Source organism: Pan paniscus, chromosome 8 (assembly GCF_029289425.2).
Source record: "Pan paniscus chromosome 8, NHGRI_mPanPan1-v2.0_pri, whole genome shotgun sequence".
Lineage (NCBI taxonomy): Eukaryota > Metazoa > Chordata > Mammalia > Primates > Hominidae > Pan > Pan paniscus.
The window spans coordinates 144637555-144659435 of record NC_073257.2 but is presented as its reverse complement, the minus strand read 5'-3'; the positions used below and the strand labels follow the sequence as shown (position 1 = coordinate 144659435).

Sequence of the window (21881 nt, the reverse complement as noted above, 5' to 3'; positions counted from 1 at the left end):
CAGGTTTCTGGAGCCCAGCTGACAGCACTGGATCCTGTTGTGGGCATCTGGCTCTGTGATGAGGCACTGGCCTTCTCCATGCTCCACCTCCCAGGGCAGGCAGCCATGAAGCCGTGCGGACCTGACTCGGGACAGTGCTGGGGAGGAGGCCCTGGTGAGTGCCAGGCAAGGTTGCCGCCTGCCAAGTGGGTTGTTCTCCTGATCCAGCCCTCACTGTGGGCCTGCGTGCAGAGGTCTCCTCTGCAGGGGACGGTGGGTGTGCATCAGCCACGGCGCTCAGCACAGAATACCCATGGCTATGCAGCAGCTGGACCAGGGCATGTTGAATGAATGGACTGCCATGGGAGCTGCTTGCTGAGAAGGAACACTGGATAACCTGGGCACGGTCATCCTTCAAAAGCCTCAGCTTAGACAGCAGCACCTCCAGACCCGCGTCTGTGGATGCACCCCACAGGGACCTCATGGCCAGCACTGCCCACCACTCCCGCCTCACCCAGAGCTAGGGAACCCTCTGCCCATGGTCCCATGGCTAGATGGCCAGGACCAGCCCCAGAGCTACGGGCCAATGGCAGCTCTCCATCTTTCCAGTTCTGGACCCTTCCAAGGCTGCTCTCGGCAAGGTGCCTTTCTCAGTGCTCCAGCTCCTGATGGGACTTCCTGCTTCCTCAGCCCCAGGCCTCAATCTGAACCCCTGTGCCTCTGAGTCTGCCTGACACCTACAGGAGCACAGCCAGGTCTCCCCGGAAGTTTGGAGAACACTGGCGTGGGGAGTGGCAACTGCAGAGCTGGGGACCCACCTAGGCATCTTTGTCTCCTGGGCTGCTCATCCCCAGGGCCCAGGTCGGTAGCCTTGGTGGCTGGCAGCTTCCACTGTGGATGGCAGCTGACTCCAGGTGATGGCAGAAGGAGCTTCCCAGGCAGCCTGTTGAGCACCCACGAGGAAGCGCAGATGCTGGCGGCACCTATCTTTTCAAACTGCCCCAGGCCCGACGCCTTCCACTATCCTGCCGGGTGCATGGAGCCACCGGGAGCAGCCGGCGGCCTTGGTGGTCTTGGCAGTCTCGGCGGTCTTGGTGGCTTTGGCGGTCTCAGCAGTCTCGGTGGTCTTGGTGGCCTTCCGAAAGGAAAGCTTCTCAAGAGACATACAACCCAGCCTCCCTGGAGCCCAGAGGGCCTAGAGCATCCGTGCCCAGAGACCACCCAGCTGCGGGCAGCTTGCAGACACCCGGGCACCCATAAGCACCCCCGGGGGGCCGGCGGACTCAGCCCTGTGTGTAAACAGATCGACACGCGTCAAGGCTGCATCCAAGGCCCGGCCTGCAGCCAGGAAACACCCCTGTCTGCTCAGAACGCACGGAGCCGGCCATGAAATTAACCTCGTGGCAATTGTTTTCCCACCCGTTTGATAGCCCAATGTCAGCTCATCTGTTAGAAGGAAATAAAAAAGTCAAGCCTAAATGTACAAAAAATTATGACGGAAGGTCCTAAATAAAGCAGGCTTATGGAGTCAAACATCAATCCATCAATAAGGGAGCACCTCATAAGCCCCAAAGAAATAATGTGCCCAAACACTGGGATTTCACAGTGGAGGACCAAATTCCAACACTTTTAGGAAGTAAATAATGAAAAATCAATTCAAAGAAAAAACAGATCAAGAACCCTGGACTCTGACACATTTATTGCTGAATACCATTTCTCGGCTGACCCGAAAACTTCGGAAGGTGTTTATTTACTTTCAACACCTTCCAGAGATCAATATTTTTAATTTGGATCCAAGTTATTATTTTTCACATCACAGCAGCGGGGAGCGGAGTAAAGTGGCTCATATTTTAGTGCTAAAAAGATCGATACGACAGTTTCACCTTCACTGCAGCCCCAGCCGCACATCATCGCGTCCCGCGGGGCTGCAGGTGCTGGGGCCGGGAGCAGGTCATTACCTGCCCGCTGAGCAGACAGCCCGTGATTTAGGGGAGCATGAAGGGCCCGGTGCCCTCAGAAAACCAATCTCGCCCCCTCTCACTTCATCAGGACTGTCTTGCCCCCAGGCAGGTGAGGAGGCAGCGAGCCCCAGGGCAGGGCTGGAGCCCTAAGGCAGATGAGCTTCCTCATCATAAACGCGTTTGCCTTTCCTTCCCCTTCTCTGGATCAAAGAACATCCGTAAACTCCATCAATTTTCCATAAATTCCCCCTAAAGTCTTATTTAGGAGAACGAGAGTGGAAGGGGGAGCTCACAGAGGAGGAGGAGGGAAAGCAGAAGGGCCTCTCCCAGGAAGCAGCGGGCCTCCCATTCCTGGGCCACCGCTGGGTACTGGGGCCTCCCATTCCTGGGCCACCGCTGGGTACTGGGGCCTCCCATTCCTGGGCCACCGCTGGGTACTGGGGCCTCCCATTCCTGGGCCACCGCTGGGTACTGGGGCCTCCCATTCCTGGGCCACCGCTGGGTACTGGGGCCTCCCATTCCTGGGCCACCGCTGGGTACTGGGGCCTCCCATTCCTGGGCCACCGCTGGGTACTGGGGCCTCCCATTCCTGGGCCACCGCTGGGTACTGGGGCCTCCCATTCCTGGGCCACCGCTGGGTACTGGGGCCTCCCATTCCTGGGCCACCGCTGGGTACCGGGGCCTCCCATTCCTGGGCCACCGCTGGGTACTGGGGCCCCCCCACCCCAAGAGCACCAGGGCCACTGCCTGGGGGCCATGCCGAGAGCCTGCCTCTTACAGACTACAGAGCTGGGGGTGGGGGCTGTGAGCTGCCGTGCACAGCACTTGCAAAGGGCATCTGTGCCCCACTTCACTCTCCACAGACCCAGCCGCGGGGGAGGCAGACCCTGCTCTGCAGGAGGCCAGAGCCCCTGGAAAAGCCTAGAAGCCACCAAGGCGCGAGCAGAGTCCACCATGGCAGTGCTTGCAGGTCACTCACGGTGCCAGCAGAGACCTGCCCTCCGAGGTGCAAAGGCAGCGCTAGGGGGTGGGAGAGGGGTAAGCCCCTGGTTGGTGACCAGCGGCCACGTGCTGTGGCCACCCTGCCCAGCAGGCCTTGCAGGCTCATAGTTCTGCTCCGAGCCCAAGAGCCTTGAGTGAGCAGGCGGCGCAGCTTAGCAAGTGCATGGGGCCATCCTGGCTGAGGCAGCCTCCTGCCTCTGGGGCTACTCCACACGGAGGTCTCCTACACAAGGAGCTCAGACTTCACTCTCTCTTCCTCAACGCCTCGGCTTGTGGCTGCCCCAGACCCAACTAGGTCATCGGACCCCAGGCTCAGGCCTGCCCAAGTCCCCACACAGCCCTGTCGCTGCTGTCTGCCCAGAGACTCCTGGCACATGGGGTCCCATGGTTCCCCACATGCACCATCTGGGCTGAGTGCCCAGGCCTGTGGAGCCCTGCTGCATAGGGAAGGGTGCACACGGCTCCGGGCCACCTGAGCAGCTGTGGAAGGGTCTGCACCGCCCTGGGCCCCTCCAAACTGTCTCCAGCTGCTGCATGTGAAAAATCCTCTCAGGAGCCCGGGGCAACCCTGCTTGGTGCCCTTCAGGACCGGCTCACCTGGCCCAGCTGGCTGGCTGCACCTCCAACCCCTCCTTCTGTCTATGTGGCCACAGAGGGGCTCAGGCAAGAGGCGAGGTGGGGCGGCCCGCACAGCCACCTCCTGTCCCCAGCCGCTCCTCCAACCCCCTCTTCTGCTGACTCCTTGACTCCAGCTGGGGTCCTGTGCAGCAGGTACCTTCCCAAGCAGGGAGGACCCTCCGAGGAGCAGGCACTCTCTGAGCAGGCACAGCTGGCGGGGGCAGGGGTGTCCCTGGAGGCAGTGTGTCCGCCAGGCCACACCTTCTCAGCCCTCTCCTGAAGCTATCTTAATTGTATCAGCAGATAAACCCTTCTGCTCCAACTTTAAGCCATTTAAAGGCATGGTTTCTTCAAACTTCTTCTGAGTGGGTGGATGAAGAGGAGAGTAGGGCTTTCCTTCTCACACCCTGACCCCACTGCCACCTTCCCTCTAGGAGTTCCTCCAGGTGGGTGGATGAAGGAGCCGCATGGAGAGAGGGTCTTTCCTCTTGCACCCTGTCCCCACTGCCAGCTTCCCTCTAGGGCTTTCAGTCCGGTCAGGACAGTCCTGGGCATGGACCCCAGCAGTGCTCATGGCATGAGCCCCAGCAGTGCTCACAGCTCCCAGCAGGAAAGCTGCTGAAGCAGCCGAGGCTTTGAGAGGCCACAGTCAGTGCTGGGAGGCCTTGAAGAAGCTGCTGCAGGTGCCCACGCCAGGCCCTCCCGGCCCCACCAGTCTGCATGCGACCCATGCCCAGCCAGCCACAAGGCTTCAATGGGACTAGAGCCCAGGACACAGGCTGGGACCTACACTCAGGCGCCTGCAGCCCCACGCAGCCTCTCTGGGAGGGGCGGGTGACAAGCGAACCAGAGCCATGGATGGTAAGTCACCAAGCTGAGCTGGGAGGATGGGGTGGCCTTGGCTCCTACCAGGCCCCAAGCAAGCCTCAAGTCACTACAGTAAATACATCCTCTGGGCTTCCCAGGTAGGCCAAATCAGCAGCAAAGCCCAGTGACAGGCCCCCCACCCCTCCCACCGCAGGGCTCCACTTCTGTGGTGAAACCAGACGTGGGTGAGGTTAAACGAAAATGAATTTGCAACCTCTTCCTCACAGAACCCTCTTGGAAGCGGAGTTCAGGAAAGCCATTACCCTGCGTCCTCTGGCCGACGTCGGCTCTCTGGGCGCTGACTGATGTGTTCTCGGAGCTCCCTGCATGCCCGGCAGACAAGACACGGGATTTCTGTGCTGTTGGAGCTGTGGATCAATAGGCACCTGGCAGCCCGGGAAAGCCTCGCCCAGGCACTTCTTCAGTGTCGAGGCCTGTGTGGGAGGATGCACCGCGGTGGCTAAAAAATTTCTCTGGGTACCAACGTGGTACCGAGACCTCCACGGCGGGGCTTGCTCTGAGCCCTGTCTCCAGTGCTGTGGGTGGACATGTGTTCCCAGGGGTAGGGACACCAGGCTGAACCCAGGAGCAAGGGCTCTGACAAAGGCGCTTCAGAGATGAGGCACACAGACCGCCTGGCACTCAGGTGTCTTCCAGCCTGGCTCTCGCCACTTTTCCATTTTCCATGCGGGCACAGAGCTCGGGGCTCAGCCTGGGCACCTCCTGGGGCCTTCTGCCCTGAGCCAGGCCCACCTCGCCTGGCGGAGTCGGTGCATGTCCATCCCAGACTCAGCCTCCCAAAGTGCTGGGATTACCGGTGTGAGTCACCACGCCCAGCCTAATATCCTCATTTTTTAAGCATTAAAAGTTGCCTTCTGATCATCTCCGGTAGGAAACTCTCAGGCGCTGCGTGGGCGCCATCTCCTGGTGGCAATGGGCACCTGCAGGTCGCTCAAAGCCCCTCAGCCGCGTCCCCCCCACAGGCTCACGCGCCAGGCGCAGCTTCAGGTTCAATCGCCTTCTGGGAACAGGCCACTATTTTCTGATCCCTATTAATACCCGTGACAGCATTTATGTACAAGATAAATTCATTTCAATTTCCTTTTTCAATTAATGGCCTATTATTTGAACCAGACTCAGCTAAAAATATTGCTCCAATACCATCAATCTTGTAAAAATTAAATTTTCCTCCCTCTGACAGCCAGAGGGCACCTGGCTGGGGCAGGAGGGTGATTGTCTGGCTGGCCGCTGCTGCCCAGCTCTGCCCAGGACCCCGGGGAAGTCGGGCCCCGCCACACAGACACCCCGAGGGCCCCCAGCAAAGACCAGGCCACTGAGGCAGCCAGTGGTGGCCCAGGGGGCAGCGTTCCGAGGTCCGCCAGCCCAGTCTCAGTGACAAGACAGGGAGGACAGGCCCGCCTGGCGCCAGCTTGGCATGAGCTAACTGGGCATCTGGGGCATCCCGGACCCTCCTACCTGCCAGGCAAGGCTGCCCTCCACCATCCACCTGGCCTAAAGCCTCACTCAGGGCCGTGGCTGTGGGAGAGATCAGGTCCGTGCCCAGGCAGGGAAGCCGGGGCTGGAGCCCACTGAGCTGAAGGGCGGCAGCAGAGGCACGGGAGCTCCCGCCAGGCCACAGTTCCCAGAGAGCAGGCCTGAGACCCATTCTCACTCCCAAGCCTTATCCTGTCCCATTTTCCGGAAACCCTCGTCGTGAGGGTGACTGGAGGAACAGCCTCGGGGCCTCAGACCCAGCACGGCTGCCTCTGGGTGGCCTGTTCAGCCGCCCTGGTGCCCCGCACCCTGGTTTCAGACATCTCAGAGACGTAATTGGGAAGCGTGTGTGCTGAAGAATGGGCTGCCGGGCCCACGTCACTGTCGGGCACTTTGAGGCACCAAGTACACAGCGGCTTCTTGAGGGAAGGGGCCCGGCCCAGCCCCTGCGCTTCCTCCCCTGAGAGGCACCTTTCCTTTGACGGGGGGCGCCGTGCTCCCCGCGCTGAAGGCTGCCATAGGATCTGCAGCGGGTGCAGACTATTTTGGCATCTCACAGATTTTGAAGGTTCTAGCTTTTCACATAATTTAAAATACCTTGTAATTCTCTTTGACTTGGGATTATTAACAAACAAGTTAATTTCCAAATATTTGAGACTTTTCCATATATCTTTTTTATTTACTTCTAATTTAATTCTTTTTGGTAAGAGAATGCGTTTGTATCCTTTCCATCTCTCAGAGGCAGGGGCAAGGTCTTTCTGGAACTAGACTCATGTGCCCTGGCGACTGTTTTGCTGGAACCACCCAGGGCCAGGGAGGACCCCTGGAAAGAAGGGAGAACAACCCCAGAGCTCGTACAGGGCTGGCACGGCCTGTGCCCGGCAGCCAGGTGCAGATGCCCAGATACGCACGCCAGGCAGAGTCTCGGGTGGACCTGAGCCCTTAAGCACAGGCCGCTCCGGAACCACCTGGAAAACCCTGAAAGCCAGGTGTGGAGGTAGCCGCGGCCCTCGGGAGCCTGAAGGAGGTTTTGCTGAGGCTTTCGCCCTCATGTGGAAAAACGTTTTGGTGGAAACAGAACTACAGCATGACGGCTGCCCCTCGGCCAGCCCACGTGTGCCTCGCTCTCAGGTATCCCAGCCAGGCTCGGACAGACGGAGAGGCCTGCTCTGGCCAGGGCCCAGCACGCGGGTGCCTTCTGTCGGTGGCTGCGTCCACCACTGCTCTGGCTGGAGAGCCTCAGATGCCAAGGGTGCGGGTGGCGGGCACTGCCCCTCCGCCCACCTGCACATCGGCCAGCAGGAGGGGACTGTGGGGTGCGGTGCAGAGCCTCCCGTCTCTACCCAGCCCTGTCGGTTTTGCGTCTAAGTGAGCTCTGATATTAGGGGCGCCCGTTCACGACTGCTATGTCCTCCCAAAAAGCTGACCCCTTATCATCGTGAAATGACCGCTCTCAGCCCCGACCACACGCTCGTTCTGAGGGCGCCCTGACATGCAGACAGCCACTCCCACTTTCTTCTAACGACTGTTTTACAAGGCACATCCTCCTCCGTCCCTTCACTTTTAAAATACCTGTGTCTTTATATCTAAAGGAAGCTGGGAAGAGCTGAGCGACGGTCCCCATGAGGAAGAGGTAGCTGGCGACTGGCACAGATGAGGCTCCCATGGCAGGGCAGCACGCGGAGATGGGGAGCAGAGCCCCACTCTTCCGAGAATGATGGGTGGCAAGGAAGGGCCTTCATGTAACTTGCTTTCAGCAATCAGACCTTGGCCTGCGTTGGTATGTTTATTCGGCTTAAGCTTGTTGCAGTATTTGGATCTTTTTGTAAGTTTCATGGACTGATGAAGAAATCTGAGCCATGACATCTGTAAGCATCACCCTGTCTGCCTCCTTTCCCCGCTCCTCCTGGGGCTGCAGCCACACGTGTTAGGACACTTGGTATTTCACAGTGATTTCTATCCACTTTTCAGTCCTTCTCTCTGTTTCACTTTAATTTTGTGGCTGTCTTCAAGTTCAGTCACCTTCTCTTTTCTTCTGCAATGTCTAATTTGCTGCTCACCCAGTGGTGTTTTTCTGTTTCATCTGAATAAGCCCCTACTTGGGAAACACAGGACGTTGGGTCATGGCAGAGGAGAGTGAGAGGGTCAAGGAAGCTGCCGTTTTATGGAAAGGATGGCAGAGCTGAGAGAAAGAAGCCGGTAGGGAGGAGGGACCAAGGGGGAGAGGGAGGAAGGCTGACAGGAGGAGCTACATCCTGAGCACAGGGGTGAGGGCCTTGGCTCTGGTGTGAGTGGGGGCCCCGTGGTCCCCGTGTGCCCCATAGAGCGTGAGGAGAGGCTGCTTGTGTGTGGGCAGCTGCTTGACAGGGCGAGGGTCAGAGACCGAACGGGGGATTCCCGGGATTGTACAGACTCCACTACTGGTGGGGACCACGCATGACAGCTGTGTGACCATCTCAGGGACAAGGACATTGATCAACTGGCACTGGATGCCCAAACAAGTGAGATGGCCCTTGAACCCAAACAGCAATGAGAGTCCCACCTGCAGGGCAGGGGGGCACTGGAGAGCGAGACCCTCAGCACTGCAGCCTACGGGGGCCCACCTGGGAGAGGGCAGATTAACAAGGGCCTGTCACGTGACGGCGCAATGACGGCTAGTGGGCGCTGATGCTGGGGACAGAAGGCCAGAGATGGGGGAGAAGGATGCAGGGCCTCTCCAGAGACGGGGGAGATGGACCCAGGCTGGGGGACCCAGGGCCTCCCCAGAGACGGGGGAGATGGACCCAGGCCGGGGGACCCAGGGCCTCCCCAGAGACGGGGGAGATGGACCCAGGCCAGGGGACCCAGGGCCTCCCCAGAGACGGGGGAGATGGACGCAGGCCGGGGGACCCAGGGCCTCCCCAGAGACGGGGGAGATGGACCCAGGCCGGGGGACCCAGGGCCTCCCCAGAGACGGGGGAGATGGACCCAGGCCGGGGGACCCAGGGCCTCCCCAGAGACGGGGGAGATGGACCCAGGCCGGGGGACCCAGGGCCTCCCCAGAGACGGGGGAGATGGATCCAGGCCGGGGGACCCAGGGCATAAAGACGGGATTTAAGACATGGGTCTCTGAACCAACAGCAAGTTATTCACGACCTGCAGAGTGTCCCCTCCTCTGAGGAGCTTCCTGCCCCTTCCCAGACACCTGGTGCCTGTATCTCTGTGGCTGCCACGTCCACCGGGGCCACCCTCTCATGTGTCCACCTGACAGAGGACCGCAGAGGAGGGACAGGTCTTTCCCAGCCCTGTGGAAGGCTCTGTTCCACTCCCCCTGTGCTCACCCTGAGGAACAGCCTCTCTCCGAGGCAGGACACCGCCCCAGCCCTGCACACTCAGGGATCAGGAAGGGACGGACCCAGCATGGGAGCAGGGCTGGCGACGGTGGCTCTTGAAGCAATACCGGCTGCTGTCCAACCTCTCATCTACACGCCTGGAGCCCCGGACTCCCTCTTATTTTCATGCACGCTGAGGCCCTGGGCCTCTCCCCACCTGTCACTCCCCAACTCCCTCTTGGGCTTGGTCTGGAGCCCCAAGACCCTGTGCGTGCTGGGCCACCTTCCCTGCCAGGCCAGCCACGGGCTCAGACCACGAGCAGACCACCAAGCAGGCTGCGGGAGTGCCAGGCAGGGCAGCGTGAGTGAGGCTTCAGGCGGGGAGCACCCCGACCTCTCTCCATTTACACAGGAGAAGGGCTGGCTTCTGCCAAGGCCAGCCTGTCTGACCCCTGCACCAGGCAGCGGGAGGGACTCACCGTGAAGTGCTCCTGGGATTTGTAGTTTTCGTCCAGGTAGACTCGAGCCCTGTTATATTCTTTCATCGCATCACTCGACAATAGTTCTCTGGAAGGAAGAAAGTAGGTTCCTGAGGAAAAGCCACACAGACGCCTTGCACCTCATGAGATGACCACAAGGTATAAGAGGGGCCCCAGCACATAGGTACATCACCGTGAGACCATCCACCCGTGACAGGCAGAGGGCAGGGAATGGCGGCAGCCACCGCAGGAGCTGGCCTCACGTTCAGCTCTCAGCATGTGCAGAGCTCAAGCTCCCGCAGGCTCTGGTCTCCACGCAGCCCGTGAGATGCCGGGGTCTGAGGCATCCCAGGGATGGAGACATTGAGAACTCACCCAAGGTCTCATGCCAGGGAAGCGCAACTCCAAGCTCTGGGGGCTCTCCTGATAGCTCACGCTTGGTCTTAAGAGAGAAATTGGACCCCCAGTAGCCACCAGCACACACAGGTTGGGGCACATGCACCCCAGGGCCCAGGTAGTTCTGTCCCCATCTGCTCCTCCCAGAAGTGGCAGCGAGAATGGTGGTTGAGTTGCCACGGCCTTGCAACCACACAGGAGGGAAAGGACCTCTGGACACGCCATTGTCCCCGACCGTTCATCCTACTGGTCACATTTTATCATCAGGAAGGCCTTAAGGAGACAAGCTCGCCACCATCTCCGCAAAGCATGGCTGCACAGGAGGCCACCGTACACCCCTGGAGCCCATGACCAGAGGACGAGGCCCCATCTGCCTGGCCCCTCCACGGAGACAGTCCATCATCCCCCTACCCACGCATGCTTATTCAAGCCAGTGGGGAGAGAGGAGACCAGCACCCTGTGATCCAGCCAGTCCATGTGTCAGGAAGAAGGGGGGTCCACATTGAAGAAAATAAAACTGCACCAGTAGAGAAGGGCAAGGCAAAGAATGCCTTGACAGACCCACACTGATCCCCATGTGGCTTAACTGTTGGTAAACACAACCTTCAACACGCTTTAAAGGAAGAAAACAGGGCTCAAACACTAAACAACGTAACATTCGCAATGTCTGCCATCCTACGGAAAATAACTTGATATGAGAAGCAGCAACACCACGTGAATGTGTCCCGTCATCCTACGAAGAAGCCGTCAACAGAAACAGACCCGGAAGAGGCAAAAATGACGGAGTGAGCTGAAAGCAACTGGGAACAGTCATTGCAACTGTGACCAGACAGCGAAAGGAAAGCACAGATGGAAGGAAAAGCGAGGACAGGGAAAGCACACGTGAGGCTTCTGGAAGGAGTGGACAAACACAATGTCAGAAATAAAACGAACTGACTGCCTGGACCTAAGAGAAGATCAAAATCTGCAACAGAAAAGAGCCCAGCCACTTAAAAATACAGCAACAGAGGCGATCCAAACCGAAACACAGGGAAAATGAGCTGAAAACAATCAGAAGAGCTTTAGGGCCCTGTGGGGCAGAACCAGGCAATCTAACATCAGGTAACTGGAGCCTAAGAACAAAAGAGAAGGGAAGGAAAAGAAAAATAGTATTTAAAGAAATAATGGACAAGGACAAACTTTCCCCAAATTTGATTAAAACGATAAACCCACAGACTGCAAATGCTCAAACGGCCCCAAGCAAGATAAACATAAAGAACATCAAAGCAAAGTACAACATAATCAGGTTGCTGCAAACCAGCTATAAAGACAAAACCTAGCAGTGGAGGAAAGGGCACATTATATACAAGAAAATTAAGAGAGAACAATGGTGAGATTCTCGCCAGCAACAATGCAATACAGAAGACAATGGGGCGATATCATTAAAGTAGTGAGAGGAAAAAAAATTGACAAGCTAGAATTCTATTTACAACAAAAACAGCTTTCAAAAATGAGGACAAAGACCTTTTTCAGATAAACAAAAGCTGAGAAAATTCATGAGCAGCTGACTTGTGCTAAAATAAATGTTAAAGAACGTTCTTCAGGCAGAGAGAGAAGGGTGCCAGATAAAAAGCAGAATCCACACAAAAGGGCGGAGGGCACTGAAAGCCAGTGAACTGGTCCACACCAAGGGCGTTTCTCTCACGTCTTAATCTTTTAAAAAGAAAATTGTTTAAAGCAAAAATCATAACGCTGTACATTAGGCATAAAGCGCGGAGGAAGGAAACACACACGGCATCGCGGGGGCACAAGGCCGTGGGGGCCACACTCCACTGTGAAGCTCTCACACCAAACACGGCGGCATCGTTCCCGTCCGGCCTGCGGTGTCCCCGCCTGCTGTGAGGGCGGCGTCCTCCGTGCTCAGGGTGCATCCCCACTTTCTCTCCTCTGGAAGGTGCTTCCCAACAGGGGCTGCTTTCCTTCTCTTACCGACTTACTGAGTTCTTCATATATTTAAACACTCGTTTTTGTCAGTAAGGTGTGCTGCAGATATCTTTTCCCGAAGCGGCTGAATTTTGATTTCGTTTTGAGTGACTTCATTTTGAGTGACTTCATTTCGAGTGCCTTTTCATAAGCAAATGCTTAGTTCAAACATGGCCACATTTTTCAGCCTTCCATTCTGTAGGCTGCACTTCCTGCACATTTTAAAAGAAATCTCTCATCCCAAAACTACATTTTCTCCTATATTTTAGACTGAAATTTTTAATGTTGCCTTTTACATTTATATAATTAATACAACTGAAATTCGTCTTATGTAGGGTGAGTGAGAAGTGGCTGCTTATGACACAAAGCAGGGATCCAATTTCATTTTTCCTAACAGGACACCAATGATGCCGTGCCCCAGCCCATGTCCCCACCCACCCTCCTCCAAGGCAGCCGCGAGGGTCTGGGCGGGGCCTCGACTCCGCTCTCCACTCTCTGGGCTGCGCACCTGCCTCGATCCGCTCTCCTCTCTGGGCCTGCGTCATGCCACCTGCCCCACTGCTTCTTCGGAATGAGCCTTGGGGTCGAGCTGGGTGAGAACCCACTTTGTTTTCCTTCAGGATTCTTTTAACTATTCTTGACCCTTTGCTCTCATATGGCAATTTTAGTATTAGTCTGTTGAGTGTTAGGAAAAATGCCGCTAAGATTTTGATTAAAACTGCCTTAAACTGGCCAGGCATGGTGGTTCATGCCTGTAATCCCAGCACTTTGGGAAGCCAAGGCAGGCAGATCACAAGGTCAGGAGATGGAGGCCATCCTGGCTAACATGGTGACACCCCATCTCTACTAAAAAAACACAAAAAAATTAGCTGGGTGTGGTGGTGGGCACCTGTAGTCCCAGCTACTCGGGAGGCTGAGGCAGGAGAATGGCGTGAATCCAGGAGGCGGCGCTTACAGTGAGCTCAGATCACGCCACTGCACTCCAGCCTGGGCAACAGAGCGAGACTCCGTCTCAAAACAAAAAAAAAAAAAGAAAGAAAAAAAATGCCTTAAATTACAGATTATTTTGGGAAGTTGTGGCAGGTTTTTTTAGCAGCTGAAACCACTTTGCTCTGCTCGAGGACCCTGCACTGGGAGTTCAACACGGAGGGCTTATGTCACAGCAAGGATGCAGCGGCTGGGATCGCCTGAAGCCTCGCTCACACTCACACTGGCACCAGGCCGGGAGGACTCGACGGCTCTGCCCACAGGTCCCGACTCCGGGTGGCTGCATCGACCCACAGAGCATGGCAGCAGCGTCAACCCACAGAGCGTGGCAGCAGCGTCAACCCACAGAGCGTGGCAGCGGCGTCAACCCACAGAGCGTGGCAGCGGCGTCAACCCACAGAGCGTGGCAGCGGCGTCAACCCACAGAGCGTGGCAGCGGCGTCGGCCCACAGAGCGTGGCAGCGGCGTCAACCCACAGAGCGTGGCAGCGGCGTCAACCCACAGAGCGTGGCAGCGGCGTCAACCCACAGAGCGTGGCAGCGGCGTCAACCCACAGAGCGTGGCAGCGGCGTCGGCCCACAGTGTGTGGCAGGGGCGTCGGCCCACAGAGCGTTGCAGCGGCGTCGGCCCACAGAGTGTGGCAGCGGCGTCGGCCCACAGAGTGTGGCAGCTTTGTGAAGCTCTGCGATGTTGGGGGCTGGTCCCAGAAGCCCTCATGCTGTGAAGAAGCCAGGGCTTGCCCAGGGTCTGGAGGTGGAGACAAGCCCCCAACATGGGAATGTGCCAAGGCCACACTGTAGGGGACACAGAGGGCGGGCTTCACGGCTGCGGCCTCGGGAAAATACAGCAGCCACTATTAGCAACAGCCTATAGGAGGCCCCATGTCTGAACACAAGCCTGCCTGCCCCTGCCTGCTCCTGTCCACTCCTGGATGCCCCAGGTCTGGGCGTCCCCTCTTCCCAGGCAGGACCCAGTTGGGCCGGCCCTGTCAGAAGCCTCAGGGCGTGTACATTGGGACTACACGTGGGGCACCTTCCTCCTAAACGATGGAGATTTCGCCCCCAAGGAGGATGGACGCTCCCAGCCAACCTCCCTGAGACAGACTGCGCAGTGGGATGTGAACCCCGGCCACCACAGGCCCAGGCCTCAGACACACACACACGGAGACAGCTCCACTGGTATCTGGGGCTCACGTCCCCTGGCCTGAGAGCACAGACCTTCGCCGTGTGGAGGTAGCAGGCTGTCACTCCGTGGCCTTCTGTCGCCGCCCCAAGGAGGCTCGTGGCCACACGTCTGGGCCACTCCTCTCTTTGGAAAACTGAGACTCAGCCAAGATGACCCCCAGGTGAGTCCCGAATGGTGAGGCTGGTGATCATAGTACCATGAATAGACCCCCGCCGGCACCCCACACCCCTGGGAAGTGGACATGCACCAGCAGCTGCCCCTAGACTTACTTGACGAACTTGTCCACGTGGGACATGGAGGCCTCGTAGTTCTTCCCTCCAAACTCCTGACAGTGCAAGGCCATGAAGTGCGGCTTGTGTGTGTGCACGACCTGGAGAGAGAGAAGCACACTGTCAGGGTCGTCGGAGCCGTCCACAGAGCCACACATGGCACCACCCCCTCCACCGCCCCCACGGCCTGGGAGCCACCAGGGTCTGGCAGAGACGGGGCCCCATGTCTGCGACCATGGGTTCTGGACAGATTCTAGGAGTCACCTCGCCTTTGTGCTTCCAGTTATTTATATTTCCAGTGCTTTTCATTTTCCCGTTACTGTAAATTCCACAGAAAAGAGTCCAGATTTCTCAGAAGCCTCTTCAATCATCTAGAGGCCTTATTTCTAGTTAAAAAAAAGTTACGTGTGTTTACTGCAGAGCCTCTCGGAGCCTCAAGATCAACTGGTCACAATCTCACCAGGAAGGCAGCCATTAGCAACACCCAGGCACAACCCCAGCAAGGGTGCACACGTGTGCATACGTGTGCGGGAGCACGTACCAGCACGCGTGTGCCGGAGCATGTGTGCATACACATGTGCCTGTGTATGCATGTGTGTTCACGTGTGTAGGAGCCAGGCACTCCGCCGCCTGCTCACAGCCTGGGAGGACGCCGACACACAGCAGCAACTCACGCAAGGCCAATTCCACTAAGTGGCAGAGCCGGGAACCTGAGCCTGGCATCACGGCCACTGGTGCCCCTGCCCCGCCCGCCCCATCAAGGCTCCCAGGCCCCCGACATGGCTCTGAGGTCCCCAGCAAGGATTCTGACTCAAGCAATCACCGCTGCAGCGTGCTCAATCTGTCCCAAACTTTTACAGCTAAAGAGCAAGCAGTGCAACAAATATCCTTGTCAGTGCGGCTTCCTGTGTGACCTGGCGGCTTCCACCATGAGGCTCTGAGAGGACGCGCGGGCAGAGAATTCAGAGAGCGGACGCAGTATCGACATGGCCTGCCCTCCTTCCAGGTCCCCGTCTATCTCCCACTGTCAGTCCAGCCACTGCCCCACACCGCACACCTCGCCACTCATGGGAGTCCTGACAGGCCAGGACATGAACCATCTCACCTGGCAGGAAACCCTGGGTGGGACACATGCGAGGCAGTCGGGGAGCCCCATTTCACTTGAGCAGGATGAGGGGTGAGGCACTGATTGACCCTGCTCCCCTGGAACACAGGATGCGCAGCGCTTCCAAGGAGCAAGCCCCCGACAGGGCTCTCTGTCTGGTGCCGGGGTGGTGGTGCTCCAACAGCCACTGAGGGCCCAAAAGGATGAGCTTCCTTGGAGGAGCGGAAAGGCGGGGAGAGAAGGGGCCGGTGCTGTCTGTGCTGGGCTTGGGAGCCTGGAGGTGCTCACGACGACACGGCACTCACTGTGAGCCAGGTGGAGCTGTGGGCATGGCCCACCTCCCAGGAGCCCAGCGGCCACGGTCCAGGGCGCAGCTGAGCAAGTGGGCAGCCAGCAAGGGACGACGGGCTCAGGCTGGGGAGACAGAAATGGTTCCAACCAAGTCCGGCGGACAGGCCCTGTCTGTGCTGCAGGTGAAGACGGAGCTCAGGCTGGGGAGACAGAAACAGCTCTGACCAGGCCCCGTGCACAGGCTCCGTCTGTGCTGCAGGTGGCAGCGGCAGCAGGAGACAAGGGCGGCCGTGCCTGAGTTCACAGCCGCCTCTGCGTGGATGCACCGAGTGGGCCCCTCCCTCCTGGGCGTGGGCATGGGCTCCCCGGGCACTCAGGAGGCCAGACAGCCCACTGCCTTCAGGCCCAGGCGGTGCACTTCTCCCTAACAAACGGCCCAACATGGTTCCCAAGGGCCAGCTGTCCCTTTGGGCTGTGCTCAAAACAACAGAAGTTCTGAAAACAGACAACCCTTGGTGCCAGTGGTCTGAGTGCTTCCGGTGGTCTGAGTGTTTCCGGTGGTCTGGTTCCAGCTGTCTTGATGCACAACTCTGGTTTTGTTGTGGTGTCCGAGGGTGGGGGAAGAGTGGGTGGGCTTGAGATCTGCCACGCCTCCCTGGCATGGAAGAGGCCTGTGTCCACACGCCCTGGGACACCATGGGGCGATCGGCTGCGGGGTCACCAAGCTCCGGAGCCTCCACGACCCCCTGTGAGTGGTAGGCGACATCAGCACTCTCCTCACTCACAGGGCGCCAGGACCCAAGGTGACGGATGCTGTGGGCATAGTGGCACAGGGCTGGGCACAGGAACCGACGCTGGCTTTTGCTTCTATGCCAGAGCTCCTGGCCTTGGTCACAGCACCTCGAATGCACCAGCAGAATTAGTAACTCACAGCATCCTCAGACCTGGGCCAGGCTGATGCTTTTATGCCCTTTGACTTCCTCTCATGCCCCATCCCTTCACCATTCCTGCTAGGTCTCAGAATCCAAACACTAAGCTGCCCGTCCTAAGACAACATATTTATTACACTTATAGGTTTAAGTGTAATTTAATTTTATTTCATTTAATTTCATTTGAGACAGGGTCTCACTCTGTTGCCCAGGCTGGAGTACAGTAGTGTGATCATAGCTCACAGCAGCCTCCAACTCCTGGGCTCGAGTGATCTCCCACCTCAGCCTCCCAAAGTGCTGGGACTACAGGTGTGAGTCCCCACATCTGGCCTCAAAATCCTTCAGGCCCGTGACTTTTCTCACTAGACTGCCTCAACTCCTATACCACCCAGAGAAAGACAGTGGCAGTAGTACAATATTCAGTGATAACTTGGATGTGTTTAGGTTTATTTTGTGCCTTTCTTAGTCTTTAATGGTTGAATTCCTTCTATGTACTAGCAAAGCTAACTGATTAAACCATACCTCTATGGGAGAAAAAAAAACCCCTATATTCAATATATCTTAATTGGTAAACCCAATGACCTTGCTAATTAATAGTATTTGAAACTAAATTTTAACAAATCACTAAGTTTAAATAAACAACTGAGGAAAATGACTCCTCTCTCTGTGACATTCATTTAAAGTCAACATCTCCCACAGAGCGACCTGGCAACACCTGCTTTGTACTGGACAGAACGTGAGCTCAGCTACGTCAACAGCACATACTCTCAGTTTCCCCAAGCTGGCAAGATTTCAAGCACGTGACAGAAAAGCAGGATGATGAAGAGTTATGACATGTAAAATTACCACTGCGCTTCATCGGCAGGTCTTTATCCCCACGTGCGGCCGCCCCTCCACATGGACAGTTGGGTCAGAAGTCTTACGTATATATTTTCATGCAGTTATTGACAAACGGTCCCACTAATTTAAAGCGGAACAGCTTGGTTTCTCTCAACAGCAAGTGTACGTGACATGGATGAGCTCCTCAGCAAAGCCCAACAAAGGCCAGGCCTGCTCAAACAGAGGGGACCCCTGCTCCCGGAGTGACAGGGGAGGAGAGGGGGCTGCGACGCACACAGCTCTGTAGGCAAACGCCATCACAAGAAAAGATGTGTCCTCAGATTCCAACGACCTCACGGATAACTAGATTTTACAGCATTTCCTGGGCTGTCACGGCAGGAGTGAGGCGGTGGAGAAACTGCAGCTATGCTGGCATAGCCACCACATCAGGGGCCCCGGAACGCCAGACGCACAGTGAGACACAGCCCTGATGCGAGAGGATGGCCGGCAAACCACGTGGAGAAGAACCGAGGACACCAGGGCTTCTCAGATGTCGTCCCCAGCCCGCCGGACACTGCACAGAGCAAGTGCTGCACGCTGGGGCTCTGCTGCTGCCCCTCTGCTGGAAACGCCTCCACCCACTCCCACGCCCCAGGCCTCCTCTGCAGACGGGCTCCAGGCTGTCCCCAGACCGCAGACGAGCTCCAGGCTGTCCCCAGACCGCAGACGGGCTCCAGGCTGTCCCCAGACTGCAGACGAGCTCCAGGCTGTTCCCAGAAGGCCGCCCCTTCCCGCTGGACTCCCAGATGGCTTTGTGAACCTCCTTTTCTTCTGCGGTCACAGGCTGCTCTCCACATCCCCTCCCACTGGACCATGAGCCCTGAACCCTGACGCGCCAGCGCTGGTCCACACTGGGGAGCCCTGCTGGTGTGCCCCACACCCTGACCACGCACAGGGGTGATGACGCCCTCAAAGCTGAAGTGAGAGGACGCTTCAGAAACACAAAATGTTGCATCAGGAGAAGCCCAGGGTTCCCACACATCTGCAACAGGTTATGGAGATGGGTACCCCAAACAGACGAAAGACCACACTTCCTTTGAAAACCAAGTTATCAAAATGATAAGATCTTTACCATGAGAAGTTTCAGAAGAAAGCAATGAACGACTATAGAAAAGAGCAGGGCACTGAATGGCAGCAGCTGATGCTATTGTTCCTCCACACCCACAAATCAAACCACCTCCACGCACAGTTTACAACACGGGGCCCTTGCGAAGCTGTGCTGGAACAGACTGCAGGTGAGTTAACACCCAGTCCCTGGAGCTTCTGCTGAAAGACTGGGCTCAGAAAATCGCCCTCTGGCACGGGGTCGTCTCACTCCACAAAGGCACAGGCAAACTGTCTGAGGAATTCATGAAGGAGAAGGAAGACACCCTGGTTAGATCTATCCGGATAGCTGGACTAGTTAGCTGTATGGAGAAATGTAACTTCACATATTATAAACTCCATCTAGGAGACAGAATTATGGTCTAGAATGGATCGGCACAACAAGAAAGTTTATATCCATGAGTACATAATGAGCCTGAGAGTCTCCAGGCATTGGTCATCTTGAAATAAGGGTGTTATTTTAAATCCCGACATTGTTTGGAAAACTGGCAAATAAGGGGAATGGAGCAACGTGTTATCCTGCCTTTCTTGGACAAACGGTGTCTCTGGAAAAGCACAAGGGACACAGTCCCTCTTTACAGAAACACTCCTACCAAAAAGTGAAAAAGAAATGGTAGAATTAGAATACAGCCATTTTACAATTCTTAATGACGCAGTGAATCGAGGCAGTGAACACCAGCAGCTGCTAATACCACAAAGAGACACAGACAGAGGGGTGAGCACAGTACATGCCTCCCGATGAAAGCTGTAACGCCATGGCAGAGCATCCCAGCGGAAAAACTGAACCCACGTCGGATCTAGACGGAAGCCGATTCCAGGAAACGGGAGACAGCACGCTGAGCACGGCCACAGGACACCCCCAGCCACAGGACCATGGACACTGCGTGGGGGACACTGGATGCCTTCCACAGATAAGCGCTGGCAAAGAGGGGCAAAGAAGAACAGGAAACGGCCGAGAGAAAAGAAGGTGTACAGAGACACGCATCAACTAAAAGGCACTGCAAGGGCATATCAGCAGGGGCTCCGGTTTTGCCATGGGAGCATGTGGCCCTCGGAGGCCACCGTTCCCGCTGAGGACAACCACACACTACAAACAAAACATGCGCCCGAGGAGGCTGAGAGGTAAAGAGAGGCAGACAGGCAGCGCCGGGAGTCAGAGCCTGGAGAAGTGATACACAGGGCAAGCCTCTTATTCTTTCCCTCTTCGGGCTTTGCCCAAGCCTGGGCCACACTTACGGGAGCAGCAGAATGTGGACCCTACAAATCCAGAGGAAACCCCACCCTCTCTCTGGCCAGAAGAGCAACAGAAAGAAGCCCAGGCTAGCCGGACGGTGTGAGGCAACCCTGGAGGGAAGAGCTAGGAAGAGGGAACCCTAAGTCTGTGTATGAAGCTGCTTGAGTCTCCAATAACCCCAAACACACACATGTGACAACCCACGTGGGCGAGCAGAGGCTCTGAGCGGTGAGGTGGGCTCTGACCAGCACCCAGCATGAGACTGAGCTTATGGTCTGTACCTCATCAGGGTGAATGCGTGCATGCTGAGAACCGTAAGAAAAGCCAGTGTCTACACAACGCAGCATCCACAATGACCAGGACACAACCCTGAGTTATCGGAATCTGAAAACATGGCCCGCATTTAATAGAAAGAATGACAGACAGATGCCACCACTAAGACAACACCAATGCTGGACACAGCAGAAGAAGGTTTTCAAGCAACAACTACAACATGCTCCATGAGGTCAAAGTAAATACTCTTGAAATAAATGAAAAGACAGAAAATTTCAACAGAAACTATAAAGGAGAAACAAATGGAAATTTCAAAAACTAAAAACATTTATACAATATCTAAAATAAATGACCAGAAGAACTCAATGGTAAAATGAAGATGACAGAGAACAGCTGGCAAATCTGAAAATAAGTCAATAGAAATTACTGAAATCAAAGAACAGAAAGCACAAAGGTTCAGCAAAAGCCAGCAGAGCCTCCAGAAAATGGCATCACGTCTACTCTACGCGTAGTCGGAGCGACAGAAGGAGAGGAGAAACAGATGGTGCATGAGAAAAACACTTGGAAAAAACAACGGCCAAAATGTCCCCAAATTTAGTGAAAGACATACATTTACAGATTCTAGAACCTCAGTGAGTGCCTAACAAGATAAATTCAAACAAATAACAAGATAAATTCAAAGAAATTCCTATCTAGGCACATCTGTGCCACATTTTATCATAATCAAATTGAGGAAAAACAAAGATGTATTAATAGAAAAAACTTCTGAAACCAACTGGACAGAAGTAACAGAACACACATACAGGAAGGAGTCAACAATTCAAATTACCATGGATTTCTTATCAGGAAACCTGGAGGCCAAAAGACAGTGGAACAAGGCCTTTAAAGTGCTTAAGGAAAAAAAAAAAAAAAAAAGTCAACCCAGAAGTCAGTATCTATTGAAAATATCCCTCAGGAATGAAGGCAAAGGGAAACATTTTCACACAAAAGAAAACTAAGCAAATGTTCCACCAGCAGGTCTGCTGGAAACTGATGGCTGGGCAGGGCTGGAGGGGAATGATCCGGGGGCAGCTTGGATCTCCAAGAACAAGGAAAGGCAGGAAAAATGGGAAGCATCTGGGTAAATATAAAAGATTATATTTTTTCTTCTTGGGTTCTTTAAAATACATAGAATGAGCCTCCAGGGTAGCTGAAGACAGCCTAGTCCCAAAAATTTGCTCCCCAATTTTCTATGTAGGCAGGGGATGTGATATATAATGAATGTAATATATAAACTATGTCATATATATATGTAACTTATATATAGAGAAAAACCCAATTGCAGCCTCAGCGTGGCTTGAAGAAAAAGTGGAAGCTGCCAGGCTCAATGGCTCACACCTCTAATCCCAGCACTTTGGGAGGCCGAGGCGGGTGGATCACTTGAGGTCAGAAGTTCGAGACCAGCCTGGCCAACATGGTGAAACCCCGTCTCTACTAAAAATACAAAAATTAGCCAGGCGTGGTTGCATACATCTGTGATCCCAGCTACTTGGGAGGCTAAGGCAGGAGAATCACAT

The 21881-nt window shown here is 55.7% G+C and overlaps 1 protein-coding gene across 2 annotated transcripts in view; it reads right to left on the bottom strand.

Moving 5' to 3' along the window:
• INPP5A (inositol polyphosphate-5-phosphatase A) overlaps window positions 1-21881 on the bottom strand; it is a 254391-nt gene that overhangs the window by 130229 nt on the left and 102281 nt on the right. For both annotated transcript variants that reach the window (XM_034951471.3, XM_003816261.6), the window contains exons 3-4: window positions 14511-14611; window positions 9712-9799 (exon numbers count right to left, since the gene is read on the bottom strand). In XM_034951471.3, the coding sequence (XP_034807362.1) occupies window positions 9712-9799; window positions 14511-14611 (189 nt within the window). The remainder of the gene's footprint in view (window positions 1-9711; window positions 9800-14510; window positions 14612-21881) is intronic.